Source organism: Copadichromis virginalis, linkage group LG9 (genome assembly GCF_057382275.1).
Source record: "Copadichromis virginalis isolate Kocher_CV1m ecotype Utaka linkage group LG9, C_Virginalis_male_GT1.1, whole genome shotgun sequence".
Classification (NCBI taxonomy): domain Eukaryota; kingdom Metazoa; phylum Chordata; class Actinopteri; order Cichliformes; family Cichlidae; genus Copadichromis; species Copadichromis virginalis.
This window is the reverse complement of record NC_140626.1, coordinates 2,915,029-2,932,295: the sequence shown is the minus strand read 5'-3', so window position 1 is coordinate 2,932,295 and position 17,267 is coordinate 2,915,029. Positions and strand designations below refer to the sequence as shown.

The following is a 17,267-nucleotide window of genomic DNA, read 5'->3' as shown; positions in this document are numbered from 1 at the left end:
AGCTGCTCTGCTCTATGTTGGTACAGGGCATTGAAGATGATAACAGTGGGTGGATTATATTCTTAAACTTAGTTACAGCGCTTTCAGAAAGACATCTACTGTGATAAAGTCTACTCTCCACTGCTGTGTAATCAATTATTGTAAATGTAAATGTTATCAGGAAATGATCAGACAGGAGAGGGTTTTCCCTGTGTTCCATGTTATGTCTCCCCTGTTGCTGTTAAGTTTGCATGTTTAGAATTCAGTCAGTGTGTTTCCTGTTTTACTTTGTAGGTCCATGCCTCATGTGAGTGTTTCTAGTTTTGCGTCTCTGTCTCGTCCAGCCTGATTGCTCCCCTTCTGTGTCTCATTCCCTCGTTATCCCTCTGTGTATTTAAGCCCTGTGTTTCTCTTTGTCAGTGTCGTAGTCTCCCTCATGGCTGCGTTTCCCTGTGTGTCAGTTTATCCATGCCCCAGTTTAGTTTTGTTATATTTTTGTGCCATTCTGCAATAAAGCAGCTTTTTGAGTTTTATTCCTGCGTGGTAAGTTTTGTGTTTGGGTCCTTCTCCTGCCTGTACACAGCCGAAACATGACACTCAGATTAATTCACTGCGTGTCGTGCCCAGGGCTGGACTGGGACAAAACATCGGCCCGGGCATTTTGACTAGAGACCGGCCCCCCAGGTATTAAAGCCATAAAGCCTTTGAATGAAAACAAACGCTGTGGTGACAGTGATGTACAGTCTTGTTGGTATATGTATGATTTCTATATATATTACATCAGATAAAAACTTTGGTTGTAAGATTCAGATAATTATTTATTAAAACCTAGACATTTTAAATGAGAATAAGAAAGTATGTCTTTGTGCCCCCCCTCTCCCTGTTAATGCCCTACCTGGCCCCCTGGCTAAACTTTGCTAGACCCGCCCCTGCACAGTTACCAGCTGTCAGCTACTTAGAAAAGGATCCTGGTGTTATTTGTCTCTCAGAAACAGTTCATAACTTCAACTCATCCATGTCACCTAAAAGGTAAACCTGTTTCTCCATCACCTGTTCAGCTCTGATGATCCAGTAAGGACATCTCCTGGTTTCATCTTCATGTTTCCCTCTCACCACATATCCAAACCAACATCATGACCAGCAGCTTTACAGCTGTGGCTCCAGCAAACATCAGCTGATACTAGAAATTAATATTAAATAAATTCTAACAACAGCTGATCAAGCTTAAACGTGCTGCTGTTGTTTAGCGCGACCTGCACTGTTTTCCTCTTTCTGGCGCAAAGTGGGCGATAAACAAACAAGAGAGACGATCAGCTGATCACTGATCAGTTTCATGATTGAAGAAGAAACTGGAGAGGGAGGGAGAGAGAATGAGAGGAGAAGCAGCTGACAGCGTAACGACAGAATAACTCCAGCTTTGTGTCTTTTTCCATTGTAGCTGAAGTCCGAGACAAACTATGTTCCTTTTCAGCTCAATACGAAATGCGTAATATTTTCTCTGAACGCGGGACGATTCCGCTTTTTACGGGACGGTTGGCAACTCTACGAACTACCCAATCAATCAACTACCCAATATTGAATCAATGTTGAACGCTGACATTGATTCGACGCCAAATTTTCAAACACTGTTAATGTTGAAACAGTGTCAGATTCTGATATTGAATCACTGCACCCTTGGTTACTATTGCAACAACAATAACGTCATGATTAAAAATCAGTACTTAACAGGTATTTGTATCAATACTAAACGGCTGCAAATTACAATCAATACTTAAACCTGCAAAAAAGACATGTGTATGATCCACAAATAGGAAACCATTATATGCTGATGTCCATAATAATATCCATATAATATGAAGCATCTGGCATTATGTAATAATAAAAAAAATGACAGACATCTCTGTATCAATAACAAAGTAATTTATTATATTTAAAAAAGCTTCTTTGTTACATGTATTGGTTACAGGACACTTTTTTTTTAAGCTTACTCTGGGATCGAGCTGGATATCAGGCATTCTGCACCACCCCCCCCCCCCCCACCCACCCCCCACCCACCCCCCAACCTGCTGAGTCAGGTCATCTAGGACACAAACAAACAAAAAGAAGAAGAACAATAGGCCAAGTTAGATCTTAAATATGAATAACCTCTTGTCAATTGTCTTCAGCAGGGAGAAAGCATCTAAACTACTAGGCTGATTAATATGAAAGTCACAAGGCAGAAATCAGCAAACTGCTGCCTCACTTTGATTCTCAAAGAGCCATTAGCTGAAAGGCTCAAAGCCTAATTTTCTAGAGATCAAATGAATAAACCAAACTATTTGCAGTGAAATGCATTTCTATTCCTATTTATTGGATCTTCCAACGATAGCCTGCTGTTGTATATTCAAGCAGAACATACAGGAGAAGGCCATTTTTATGCAGTTTAACCGAATTTGATAATCTCTAAAGTTCTGGGTTACAAATTTCCCAGAACCTTTAAGAACTTACCATTGCTTTATTCACCTCCGGTCATTGCAGTTCATCTCATCTATGTTAAAAGGCTAATCCAGAGGCAATACCCCAGCATCAACAGGTTCAGTGCTGCAGGATTAACCAAAGGCTCTGAACTCTTCACGGAGGGTCCCGACTTCTCTGATCAGCTCTGTTATCATGATTATACGTTTTTGGAAGGCTGAATCTGTTCAAAAGAACAATAACACAAAGAATACTGGCTTGTGATAAACTGGATAAGCATTGTGATGAGAAAAACAACTATATCCATAAGTGATGGCTTCACATTTTGCATTCAGGTTTAAGTAGTTCAATCTGTTAAAACTGTTTACAATTTAGCCTTTTAACATACAAATGAAATCCTATATAAAATCTCAAAGTAGAATATTTTAGAATTTGCCTCAGACTCTCTGGAATCTAAAAAAGCTAAATATGATATTTAATAGCATAAATTAGTGTTTTGAAGTTAAGATTACAATGAAATTGTGATGCAGCTCATTGTTTCAAAGCATACCGTCGTTAGAGAACGCACTGAACGCAGACTACAGGGAGTGTAGAATTATTAGGCAAATGAGTGTTTTGTCCACATCATCCTCTTCATGCATGTTGTCTTACTCCAAGCTGTATAGGCTCGAAAGCCTACTACCAATTAAGCATATTAGGTGATGTGCATCTCTGTAATGAGAAGGGGTGTGGTCTAATGACATCAACACCCTATATCAGGTGTGCATAATTATTAGGCAACGTCCTTTCCTTTGGCAAAATGGGTCAAAAGAAGGACTTGACAGGCTCAGAAAAGTCAAAAATAGTGAGATATCTTGCAGAGGGATGCAGCAGTCTCAAAATTGCAAAGCTTCTGAAGCGTGATCATCGAACAATCAAGCGTTTCATTCAAAATAGTCAACAGGGTCGCAAGAAGCGTGTGGAAAAACCAAGGCGCAAAATAACTGCCCATGAACTGAGAAAAGTCAAGCGTGCAGCTGCCAAGATGCCACTTGCCACCAGTTTGGCCATATTTCAGAGCTGCAACATCACTGGAGTGCCCAAAAGCACAAGGTGTGCAATACTCAGAGACATGGCCAAGGTAAGAAAGGCTGAAAGACGACCACCACTGAACAAGACACACAAGCTGAAACGTCAAGACTGGGCCAAGAAATATCTCAAGACTGGTTTTTCTAAGGTTTTATGGACTGATGAAATGAGAGTGAGTCTTGATGGGCCAGATGGATGGGCCCGTGGCTGGATTGGTAAAGGGCAGAGAGCTCCAGTCCAACTCAGACGCCAGCAAGGTGGAGGTGGAGTACTGGTTTGGGCTGGTATCATCAAAGATGAGCTTGTGGGGCCTTTTCGGGTTGAGGATGGAGTCAAGCTCAACTCCCAGTCCTACTGCCAGTTTCTGGAAGACACCTTTTTCAAGCAGTGGTACAGGAAGAAGTCTGCATCCTTCAAGAAAAACATGATTTTCATGCAGGACAATGCTCCATCACACGCGTCCAAGTACTCCACAGCGTGGCTGGCAAGAAAGGGTATAAAAGAAGAAAAACTAATGACATGGCCTCCTTGTTCACCTGATCTGAACCCCATTGAGAACCTGTGGTCCATCATCAAATGTGAGATTTACAAGGAGGGAAAACAGTACACCTCTCTGAACAGTGTCTGGGAGGCTGTGGTTGCTGCTGCACACAATGTTGATGGTGAACAGATCAAAACACTGACAGAATCCATGGATGGCAGGCTTTTGAGTGTCCTTGCAAAGAAAGGTGGCTATATTGGTCGCTGATTTGTTTTTGTTTTTGAATGTCAGAAATGTATATTTGTGAATGTGGAGATGTTATATTGGTTTCACTGGTAAAAATAAATAATTGAAATGGGTATATATTTGTTTTTTGTTAAGTTGCCTAATAATTCTGCACAGTAATAGTCACCTGCACACACAGATATCCCCCTAAAATAGCTAAAACTAAAAACAAACTAAAGACTACTTCCAAGAACATTCAGCTTTGATATTAATGAGTTTTTTGGGTTCATTGAGAACATGGTTGTTGTTCAATAATAAAATTATTCCTCAAAAATACAACTTGCCTGATAATTCTGTACTCCCTGTATTTGCTGGGGAGGTTGCATAGCTGTGTAGGTTGGCGAAAGGAGCCGGTAGCTGGCCAAGGCATCAGGATGTTTACTAGTAGTGGGTTGGGGGGCAGACTGCAGAGTGGTGGAGGCTGTTTAGAAAAAAAACATAAAATTAAAGATTACATACAACTCGTCTACAAAGGTTCCTGTTCTCACACACACATATATACACACACACACACACTAAACATTACATTATTACGTGGTACTTTCACACATGGTGCCTGGGGAAACCTTTTATTTTGGAGGTTGCTCATCATCAGAGTCTGTAACTGACTCTGATGATGAGCAACCTCCAAAATAAAAGGTTTGAAAGGTCTGAAAGAAAACAAAACAAAACATTAGTATTGAACTGCATTGTGTTTTTTGCTTATTTTGCCTTAAGTTATAGTAAAATTTACAACATCACACAAAAATGGTTAAAAACTAACAATAATTTGAAGACACTGATCTGAATTGAGAAAATGAAAAAAAAAGCACAATGTCAATAAAAAGAGGAAAAACATGATATTCTAGATAAGTTCCAGGTAGGGTATGACATGAAAATGTTTTCTTTGTTCAGCGTTGGTATTTATGCTTTGAAATTTATGTGAAATTTATGCTTTTCTCCTTCTGTTTAAGTCAGCTTTAGTAATATCATACATACGTCAACCTTCAAATAACGAATAACTAAAAATAAACATCAGTTCAATGTCTCCTTGCTATCTGGGTAACCTTATGAATAAAATAAAGTTCACTATCAGTAACATCATAGCACCACCCAGCTGTATAGAAACTCCGTCATGCTAGCTAGTACGGAGTACGTGTTATTGTAACTGACTGTAAAAAGTCAGCACAACGAAAATAAACTCCACCTAAACTTGGTTTATATCTGACCCAGATAGACTGCAGGTCATAACTTCTTACCTGAAGTTCAGTTCACCTGACACTCGGACCTCGGGTGTCTCCTCCTCCTGCCTCCCCCTCCTGCCTCCCCTTCCCTCATCCACCTGCTGGCCTCTGTGGAAGCTCCGCCATAGCCACCACCAAACAACTGACTTATTTTTACACATCTGCCAACGTCTGGCCAATCCATCACCTTTCATTGTTTATACTGTTAGTAAAAAAAAAAAAAAAAAAATCATCGGCCCATAAAAACGAAAAATCACCATCGGCCCACCAGGCAAATGCCCAGCTATGGTCTTGCCATCACTGCCATCAGTTAACCCTTCGTGTGCCAGCTGTGGCACGTGTGCCCAGGGTTGCTGACCCCTGAGTTACACTATGAAGCAAGGCAAGTCTGAGGGGGTCCAACCCTGTACTAATGAAGTGGTAGAGAGTACAGAGGGCCTGGTGGCGCCAGTGTCCAGCAGCCTCGCCTCTGTCAATGCGCCCCAGGGTGGCTGCCATCACCAGTGTGTGAATGTGTGTGTGAATGGGTGGATGACTGGTTGTGTTTGGGGTCCTTAGGGACTAGTAAAGCGCTATACAAATACAGGCCATTTACCATTTACATATCTGTACATAGCATTTTATGTTTGGGGGGCTATGTGGGGCTGCATGGCATCAACGGATTAGCGTGGTTAGCTCGTTAGCGCCGTGCAGCCCCTCGCACAGGGTGATCTGCGGTAATTGGCTAATGGAGATTTGCCGCGTTAATGCGATTATGTTCCATTCTTCATTTTGAGCAAATATTTACCTACAGACAACTTTAAAAGTAAAGAATCTGATTTAGTATTCTTTTTATTAAGTTTGTTTTCAAATACTGACAGAAATATAAACTTTTTTGTTCTGTAGTTTCTTTGTTGTAAATAAATCTCATGGAAAGCCTGTTTATTTCCCCTTAATGGTGCTACATCTGTCAGAAAAAATGCATTTGTAGGTTTTAAATAAATTATGTTGTTTGTGCCCATGAAAAACTTGCCAAATCTTCTGTGGCAATGCCAAACACCTGATACTGCTATTGACTCGTTTTGAGTTTCTCCTAGCCAACTTGCCATAAATCCTGATTGAAGAATAGGATGCCACGTGAGTGTTTCTTCCACATACTACTCAGGCTTTTGTTTGTTAAATGGATAGATTGTTAAATTGCCAGTATGACTTGTTTCTTCAGACTTCAATCAGCTAATCCAATAAACAACATCAAACAAGAGTCAGTAACAGAATAAGCTGTTTGGCATTGGCAGATTTGGCAAGTTTTTCATGGGTGCAGCACACATACTCAACCACCCACTAAGAGGAAATATACAGGCTTTCCCACAAGTATGCTTTACTGTGAAAAAAAAGTTCTTACAAGAAAGAAATGATCAACCAAATACAAACTTCCGTACTTTTTGTTCCATGTTTAGCTGCATTTTGGGATAATATAGAATGGAGTGAAGCCAGTGATGTTACAAGACATTTCTGATGATTTAATGCTTGCTTCTCTCTGTCCTTGTATGTCTCTTTCCCTGCAGATGTATGTGACGTATACCGTGCAGGCAAAAGGCACTCGTCTGGCTAAGCCAGTGTTGTCTCTCGGGCTAATGTGTCTGGCCTTCCTCACTGGTTTGAACCGTGTGGCTGAATACCGCAACCACTGGTCAGATGTCATCGCTGGCTTTATCATTGGCACTGCCATTGCCACTTTCCTGGTGAGACTCATACCCAAAGCTCATGTGTACTGTAAACTGATTGAAATAACTGATTTAAGAAAGTTTTTTATTACTCCTCAGCCATAAAAGGCTGATTGGAGTTTGTGAATGCAATAAAAATAAATAACTAGTCTGTCAAATGGAATAAAGTCTGTTCCTTCAAATATATTTAATTCCTTTACAACTCCAATCTGGAAAGTTAAACATATTAGTGTTTGTAGTATATCAGGGTTGTTTCAAATGGGTGTACATTTGTGTGGGATTAATGGAGACTCCGTCATTTTTAGAAACTTCCACCATGCTGTCAGAAAGGAGCTGATATATAACAAATTTCCCACATGTGGGACTTATAAAGGTTTATCTTACCTTAGGTTTCTCTTACATTGATGCTTTTAAAGCATACATGTTGTTTGATGCTTGAGCTAATGAATGGTAGGTCAGAAAGCCCACACACATGGACCAGTACCTCCTCTTTGACTCCCACCACCCTCTGGAACACTACCTTTCAGTAATCAGGACCCTACACCACCGGGCAGAACATGTTCCTTCTAAGCCTGAAGGGAAGAAGAAGAAGGAATGTAAAGGAAACTCTTAAAACATGCGGTTATCCTAACTGGGCTTTTATCAAGTCAGCAAAGAGGCACAGAAAAGAAGATCAGACACCAGCGAGGGAGGATAAGAAAGACAAACGCAACAACATTGTCATCCCCTATGTAGCCGGTGTATCAGAAAAAAGGAGAGTTTTCTCCAAGCACGAGGTACTCCGAGGTACATCAGACCCAGCAACACACAAACTGGTTCATCCCAAAGACAAAACTCCTAAACACAAACTTAACAACATAGTATATGCTGTGCAGTGCACTGAGGAATGCCCAGACCTCTACATTGGAGAGACCAAACAGCCACTTCACAAGCGCATGGCACAACATAGAAGAGCCATCTCCACAGGACAAGACTCAGCAGTCCATCTGCATCTAAAGGTCAAAGGACACTCTTTCGAGGATGCCAATGTTCACATTTTGGACAGAGAGGACAGATGGTTTGAAAGAGGAGTGAAAGAAGCCATCTATGTCCACTGTGAGCGACCATCTTTGAACAGAGGCGGGGTTTACGACACCAACTGTCTGCCATCATTGGCATCGTTGGGGAATAAGTGTGGAGAACAGCCAAACACAAGATCACCCTGGAGGAAAACTCCCCTCCAGCAATCCTGCCCCCTGGAAAATGGTTCAGGTCCTGGGGACACACCGCCACAGAACAGGGGTAATACCTGAGGCTCAGTGGAGACAGCAACCTGGGATGCAGGACTCTCTGAAGCAGGGAATGGAACTAGCATAGGCATGGTGGACCATTACTTTTCTTAAAAGATGCACAGAAAAGAAGACCAGACACCAACTGGGGAGGATCAGAAAGACGAACGCAACAACTATATATTTTGTTGGTACTGTGTGTATGTGCCACATTGGCCATAGAACCATACTAATTTAAAGATGTGTTATATTTGCGCTTGTAGGTGGTGTGTGTGGTCCATAACTTCAAAGGGAAGTTACTACTGAGCGAGGAGTCACTAGTGGAGCAGCGGCCCAATATAGCCATGTTAAACATAGGCCAAGGGGAGAGTCCGCTGGAGAAGTACATCACCTCACAGGTTGGTACTGCCCAACAGAGCACACTGCTAAAATACTTCATCACAATTTCACACTTTAAGAAATTGAAGCTAGTTGTTTAAAAAAAGAAATAAGTTTATAAATCAATGGATAGGAATAAATGTTGGTGTCTTAGTTAAAGACTTGTGTGATCAAGAAATATTACCTCCGAAGTCAAACATCAGCCTCAAATGGGGAAAGGAGAAGTTTAATATGCTAAGGTAACCTTAAGAGTTGTAAAAACTGTCAAGACACAATGTTGGATTATACAAACGCTATAAAAATCTAAAGAGTTAGGCTGTGTGACTTTTAAAGATACCACTTAGATAAAGTCAGGAACTTAAATACAATCATATATGACACCCTGGGTAAATGCTGAACATCAAATCAAGCATGTGTGTTAGATTTTAAATACAGTGATAATGGGACTAGTGTCTTCAACCATCATTGGTAGAACGTTGGAATGTGTGCAAAAGCTGATGCATTTAAATCCACTGTATCTGATGTATGTATTAGTGTAGAAAACATATTTGACTCAGTCTGCATACCAAGCAAAAATACAAGTCATGTGGAGCATGATTCCAATGTTAGGACACTTTGATCTAACTTCTACTACAGTGTTCTGGATCGTACAGTGCCGTGAAAAGTCCCGTAGCTGATCACACATGTTTCAGATCACCAAAGAAATGTATAATATTATACAAAGATAACACAGGTAAATGCAAAAAGCAGTTTGTACAACTGGCCTATATGAAAAAGCACCCCCCCCCCCCCCCCTAAAATTAATAACTGGTTGTGTCACTGATGCATATCAAGCAATTTTCACTTTTTCACGTAGAGTCTCATAGGCTTGCATACCTGAGCTTCTTTCCATGAATAAATCAATCATCATTTAAAAACATTTTGTATTTACAACATGTATTTGCATTAAAATAATGCAAACAACATTCTGGCAGCAATGTTTCATCCTATATTGATCTGCCATTTCCATAAGAAATAAATTAATGAAGGAGACAGAATCTAAAAATCTCCACTGAAACTCAGACTGTTGATTTGGTACATCTGGTCTGCTTAATAAGAGTTAAATGTGACATGAGAGGAGTCATCTACAATCACTCTGCAGAGTAAATGCATCAAAGTATCAAATGAAAAACATGTTATGCTGCTAACAGTCAGTACACTGTAGTGCAACAGGTCACAGTCACCGATTGGGTGAATTCTGTGTGTGGGTTCGTGGTGCATCAGGCTGCACCAACTGACAGTAAATTTTAATCAGGATGACACAGCTCAAGTGGAAACTATTCCATGAAGTGTGTTACGGGAGCCATCAGAGGCTCTACAGGTTCCTCTTCCCTCTCCACAGTATGGACAACCTTGTGTCACCCCCACATGCAGCACATATACCATATTTCCCTGTCTGTCGTCCACACACCTCCATACATTGTCCCATCAACTTATTAAACCCTGGCCAATCTATTCCCAGAAACAGGGCAAGCGTTTGGGAGCTAGCAGCAGCCTCAATTCTGTGCTTTCTGCCCTTGTACTTCATTTCCACTGGTACTACAGGATATCAGTGAACATCCCCAATGTACACACTTAATATCCACCTACAAATGCCCCTACCAAAGACCCTCTGGGAACCAGGTTCTGTTGACTCAGGGATTGCCTTTACCACCTTGTATTCTTTCTTGAACGCTGGATATCTCTCCTGGATCAAGGGAAGATATCTGAGACCTGGAGACCTGCACCACCTGGCCATCCTGCATGAGCGGGCACTTATTTCCCTTCTACAGCCACACCACTAATCATACCTCACTGCCATGATGCCCATGTTGAAAATCCTGGTTAACCATACATAAATGAGTAAAGTTGCGACATTACATAATACATAAAAGTTATTTCATGTAATGATTTTTGAAAACTATTTGCATCATCTCCGTTTATTGTTAACATGCGTACATCAGCAAATGCTAGCTGTATCAAGGGAACCACCAGGACTCCATCACATGACAGTTCAGAAAGTTTATTGAAGTGAGGATTGAAGCCCAACCCAAAGCATAAGAACTTAGTGATGTTTCCACGGGGCACATTTTTCCAAGGGTTCATTCTCTTAAGTATTGGCAGCCAAACCAAGATACCAGGAAAAGGTGAGTGATCACTAGCAGCTGTGTGGAGATAAAGGGCAGGAACGTGGGATGAGGCCCATCCCACCCAATGCAAACTAACAGACATCCATACATTCACACACACGCACTGAGGACTGAGGAACCATGGCATTTCCCCCTCCCAGTGAGAGCCTCCAGGCGACCCACCAATCCTATAATAAAAAAAATAACATTAAAGGGAAAACATGAAACATCATATAAAAAAAAGTTCTCAGCAGTTAAATTGCTGCACCCTCCTCTGTGGTCAGGGGCTCCATGCTGGCTTCTGTCCACTTGCAGCTTATCCTCGACCGGCATTCTTTACTACATCATATCCTAATCCACAGCATGATCAGCACCTTTGGCTGGTGGTTATGCTTAGGTTGAATCTACTGGCAAAAGAGAATCAGCTGAGGTGTTTGGCAGAGTGGAGTTAGGCAAGGTTCATTTACTCAATCACAGCAATCAGTGAATGTTCTGCTCCTCTGTTCCCTAAAGGTTTGCAAACCCCAGGAATTGCTGAAGCTGTATCCTGTTTTGGGGGTACTTCTGAAATTCTGACTCCATGTTCAGACCATGGAAATCAAGAAAATCTGATTTATCCTCTTTTTTTTCTACAAAGAAGAAATCCAGCGGGCGGAGAATAGGGACGGATTATACGAGCAGCTAGTGAGTCTGTGGTACTTTCTCCAAAGCCTCTCGTTCATGTTTTATGAGACTGTACACACATCTTGAAAACAACAGAGCATCAGGAAGCAGATCAATAGAGCAGTCATATGGCCGGTATGGAGGGAGAGAGAGAAAGAGCTGTGTTTACTGAAAATGTCAGCTAGCCCATGATATACACCAGGGACAAAAGACAGATCAGGCAGGTAGACAGGCTAGGAACACAAACTAACTTTAAACAGTTTTGGTGACTACTGAGACTCCAGCCAGAGATACAATTATTGTTCCAATCTATATTTGGGCTATGAGTGCTAAGCCAAGAGCCTTCAAGAACCAGGGGAGTGCTAGGATCATTGAAAAGGAAGAGACTAATTTGGTAGAATGCTCTAGCTCTAACTTGGCACTTTTTTTACTCTACCTGAGCACTCGAAGCAACTTGCCCCATTCACTCATGCACTTCTTCATATGCTTTTTTGTTGTTGTTATAAATATGTGCTTTCTATCTAATATTTATGCTCCAATGGATGCAGCCAGGAAATGAACTACCAACCTTGTGATTACTAGATAACCTCTACTTCCTGAGCTACAGCCACTCCTTTTTTGAACATGATTGCCAGACAAAGCGAGACAGAGACTGATCAATAAAATTCTGTTCGGTGTCTCAGTCACCAAATTCTTGGACTAAATGGGTGCAATTGTTGACAACTAGTTTAGCAGGCACCAAAAGTCTTGGTAGGGAAGTGTCACTGTTTATTTTGCCCACCAGTATCCCAGCAGTTACTGACAGACAACACAGTGGACATCAAACAGGGCTATAGGGTTAAACCACTACCACACCTGGGGAAGTCTAACCACACATTACTGTTTTTGATCCTGGAATGTATCCCACTCATCAAAACTGCTACAAAAATAGCACAAAGACAGTCAAAACTTGGCCAGACGGAGCCTCTTAGCAGTTGTAGGAATGTTTCAGCAAGACATACTGGGATATTTTAGAACACCTGGACCTGGAAGTGTTTTGTGACAGTGTACTATGCTACATCAGCAACTGCATAGACATTGTCACAGAGGATAAACACATTTAAATCCATCCCAACCAGAAGCCCTGGATGATCTGGGAGGTCCAGAGCCTGTTGAAGGAGAGGAACACCGCCTTCAAGTCTGGTGACGCGGCTCTGTACATCAAAGCCTGTGCCAACCAGAAGAGAAGCATCCATGAGGCAAAGTCAGACTACAAGAAAAAGATTGAAGAACACATGGACAGCAATTAAAGCAAGCAGGTCTGGCAGAGGAACTGACCCTCTACTTTGTCCGGTTTGAGGTGGGATCATAAGAGGCAGCTGGATCCTATCCTGATACCATCAAAAGTCCCATTCTCACAGTGGAGGAGCACAATGTGAGGTGCACGCTGCATGCCGTCAAACCTCGGAAGGCAGCTGGATCTGACGGCATCTCACGTACTGAAGGACTGTACAGGCAAACTGGCTGGGGTCTTCGCGAGGATATTCAATCAGTCCCTCTGTTAGTCGGTTGTCCAACCCTGCTTGAAGTTGTCTGTCATCGTCCCTCTGGCCAAAAATCAAACCATCACCAGTTTCAATGACTACAGGCCAGTAGCTTTGACTCCTGTGGTGATGAAGTACTCATCAGGAACCACATTATGTTCTTCATTTCTACCACATTCAATCCATACCAATTTGCCTACAGAGATAATAGGTCTACTGATGTTACTGTGGCCACAGCTCTCCATGCTGTTCTGTCCCACTGGCCACACTCCACTTGCCTTTGGCCAATGAGACCACCTACAGGGATGAGGTGGAGCATCTGACAGTGTGGTGTAGAAAACACAACTTGTTCCTGTACACTGCAAAAACCAAGGGGCCTGTTGTGGACTTCCGCTTTTTGGGAGTCAACATCAGCGAGGATCTGATCTGGGAAATGCACACTGCTGAGGTAATGAAGAAGAGACTGCTTTCTGAGCATTCTCACAAAGAATAACATCCCTGAAAAATGGTGGGTGTCCTTCTATTGCTGCACAGTAGAAAGAATCCTGGCATTTTTTCCAGCTGCACAGTAGCACAGAAGAAAGAGCTCCACAGGGTTATCCAGATATTAGGGCTGCACAATTTTGCATAAAATGAGAATCACGATTTCTTGGCTTAGAATTGAGATCACGATTCTCTCACGATTTTCTTTTCCAGTATAAATATTTATTGCACTTATTAACTGCACATCAACTTCGTAACAGTTGAGACTGAACATAAAAACAATAAATAAACATAAAAACAACAAATGTCTCACGTTTTGTTGTTGCCGCAAAATGTTGTACTGCTTGAAATTCCGTCTCCACCGTTGCTCGACACTGCGTGTATAGAGCAGGTAGTGCAACAATAGAAAAATAGTTGCGGGACGGCACTGTGCAGCGTTTGTCTGGGGTGTTGATCGTTTTCCTAAATCCCTCGTTTTGCACAGTGTTGATGGAGCCATATCTGTGGTCAGGTGATAAGTGATAGCCTCCGTAATGTCTTTGTGCCTGCGGGAGTTCGATGGGTATAGGGAAGCGCTGTATAAGGTTCCCGTTATTGATGTTTGGGTGGTTGACCGGGACGGATTTTCTCCTGTCACTTTCTCGTCATCCCTGACGTGCTCTCCGTTGTTTTTTCCCTGCTAATTTTAGCATCACACGGCACAGCTTCTGTATCACGTGGTATAAGGCTCCGCCCTTGTCATTTGTTGAGCAGGAAGAGTGAGCGCTTGTTTTCATGCAGATTACGTCCCGGATCAAAATGCGGTACAATCATCGTCGTTTTTTTTTTTTTTTTAATCGTTGTCATTTGGAAATGAGATCGCACATAAGTATGAATCGAGATCGGGATTTTCTAACGATTAATCGTGCAGCCCTACCAGATATAGTCAGCCATCTTCTGCTCTCACTTGAAGAACTGCAGAGGTCTCAAGAACATTAATAAAATCCTTTATTAAAGAGACCCAACTTACCCTGGTCATGTACTGTTTGAACATCTACCTTTAGGAGGATACCTAGGTATTTAAAGAAAAATGCACCCTTAGAGAGCAAACGTTTCTTAGGAGGAAAGATGGCCAGAGGTTCTTGTAATCTTCAGGCAGCATTGCATTAAAAACAGGCATGATCCTGTTGTGGATATCACTGCATATCACTGCATTTCCAGAAATCATTGTCTATGGTTCGCTGTGCCATTCAAAGGTTAAAGCTCTGTCACACAAAGAAGAAGCCTTGTTCAAAAATGATGCTAATATTTTTTTATGGTAAATGTTCTATGTTTAATTGTGAAAAGAAGATAGAATAATTTTAAAATCACATAAACCTATTATTTGTATTTATATTTTGCACTTAAAAAAAAAGAGTTATGTACAGTATTTGCACACTGATCCCCTTATAGTTGAAGCAAACCCTGCAGTCCCCCATTTTAAAGATAGGAACCACAATCCCAGTGTGTCAATCCAGAGATACTGCCCCATATCTCCACACAACATTGTGGAGGTGTGTCAACCACAACAGCCCTACAACATCCAATCCTCAATTGAAGTCAGAAGCGCTCCAACCACACTATGCACAATATGGATACAGCACCGCTTTACTCTCTGGAGTCACCTGACAGTTTGCCTGAATCACTTTGAGTCACTCCAAAAGTTTCTGTGGCCTCACAAAACTTCCCCCCACCCCGAGTTTCTGCATTAAGTCCTGCCCGAGCAAGGTGCGCTTGGCCTGCTGGTACACATCGGCTGCCTCCGAAGTCCCACAGATTAGCCTTTCTCCACCTGATGCTGCCCTTAATCTGGTTCAGGGGTTACCACCTCAACAGGCACCAACCACCTTGCGGTCGCAGCTCAGTGCAGCAGTACATCAGTAAGGTGCTAAACATGGTCCATGGTCCATTCAGACTCAGTTCAGTCTACATCACAATACTGTTGAAGCTCTGCTGGAGGTGGGAGTTAAAGATGTCTCGGACCAGGGGCTCTGCTAGGCATTCGAAGTGTACCTTCACTGTATGTTTAGATGTGCCAGGTCTGTCCAGCATCCTGCCCCGCCACCTGATCCAACTCACCACCAGGTGGTGATCTGCTGACAGTTCAGTCCCTCTCTTCACCAAAGTATCCCGAACATTCGGCCACAGATCTGATAATAAGAATGCAAAATCAATCAACGACCTGCGGCATGGGGTATCCTGGTGATATGTGCATTCGTGGGAAAACTGTGGTTTGCACAGAAGTCCAATAACAGAACACCGCTTGGGTTCTCACCAAGGGCATCTTCAGACTAGGACAGAGTCAAGCCCCAGACTCACATCCTAACACACTAGCTCAGGCTCTTTCCCCAACAGAAAGGTGACATTCCATATCTCAATCGCAAGCCCTCATGCACCCCAGGGGCTTGGCCACCACAGGGGTTTTGCCCGCAAGGATTTGTGATCTGTAGTTGGGATTGGTCCGCCAGGGGCTCTGCGCTTTGCTGCCTGGCACACGTTGCACCTGATCCCTACAGCGCCTTCTGCAGGGGGTGGGCCTATAGGAGGGTGGGCCTATGACCCTTCTGCACCTGACTGGGCCCCATGGGATGAGGCCCAGCCAACAGGCGCTCACCTCTCCAGGCCCATCTCCAAGGCCTGGCACTGGTAACACTATCCCAGGCAGGGCCAACTGTTGTCTTGATGTGACACATATAATCACTGTTTGTCTGGCCCCTCACCCTGGACCCTACCAGGGGGCAAAAGCCCCCCGAACTGGCATCCCAGGGAAACATAAACCCCCTGCACATCCTGTCGTGTTCGGGTCAAATCTGAAAAAACTCATAAACATTGTGTTTTACATCCGATTGCCTCGAGGCCTTATGACGTCCTCCAAACTATGCACTTGAACATATAAAAGTGATGAGCACCTCTTTCGTTGAATTTTGAGTGGTTTAATCAATTGTGTCACACCCGTGGTGTTCCTGGTCTAAGGTCACCGCCATAGAAAATGAATGGGAATCCCCCCCCCCCCCCCCCCCCTTTGGCCTCTGACCCCCTGAATGGGTCACTGAATGATAAAATGAAAGACCCACTTTTACGACCTACTAAACAACCCACTGAATGTCCCACTGAATGACCGCTGAACGACTCATTGAACGACCCATTGAACTGAGCTTGGTGGTGAAAAATGTCTCTTATGTTTTTTTAGAGCTGTTAAAACTGACCGGTGAATTGTGACCGGGAACATTAAAGTAAGGGGTGGGGGTGAACACAACCAGAGGGTTAATAGTAACTGATCTTTAATGTCCTCAAATCAAATGAGAGTAGTATATTTTTCGTTTCTTAAAGACACTTAATGAATAATTAAAGGAAAAGCTACCACTTCCAGCACTACTGTCACCAAAACCTGTTACAGTAGTTAACTACTAACTAATTAATTTTTAAACTAATGTTGGAAATTGAAAGCAAAGGGCAGATTTGCAGACAGGTGTGAACAAAAATGCAAAGCTTTAGGTAGGCTATTTTCAGATTCCAGAATTACAGAATCCATTGTAAGGAAACCAAAATACACAGCATTTCTTTAACAGGCAGGGACATGTGGGTTTGATAACA

General features: G+C 42.5%; 1 protein-coding gene across 2 annotated transcripts in view; it reads left to right on the top strand.

Moving 5' to 3' along the window:
* The window catches only part of plppr5b (phospholipid phosphatase related 5b), a 132,830-nt gene that overhangs the window by 99,968 nt on the left and 15,595 nt on the right, over nt 1-17,267 (top strand). For both annotated transcript variants that reach the window (XM_085467430.1, XM_085467429.1), the window contains exons 4-5: nt 7,035-7,211; nt 8,725-8,859. In XM_085467430.1, coding sequence (XP_085323556.1) covers nt 7,035-7,211; nt 8,725-8,859 — 312 coding nt within the window. The remainder of the gene's footprint in view (nt 1-7,034; nt 7,212-8,724; nt 8,860-17,267) is intronic.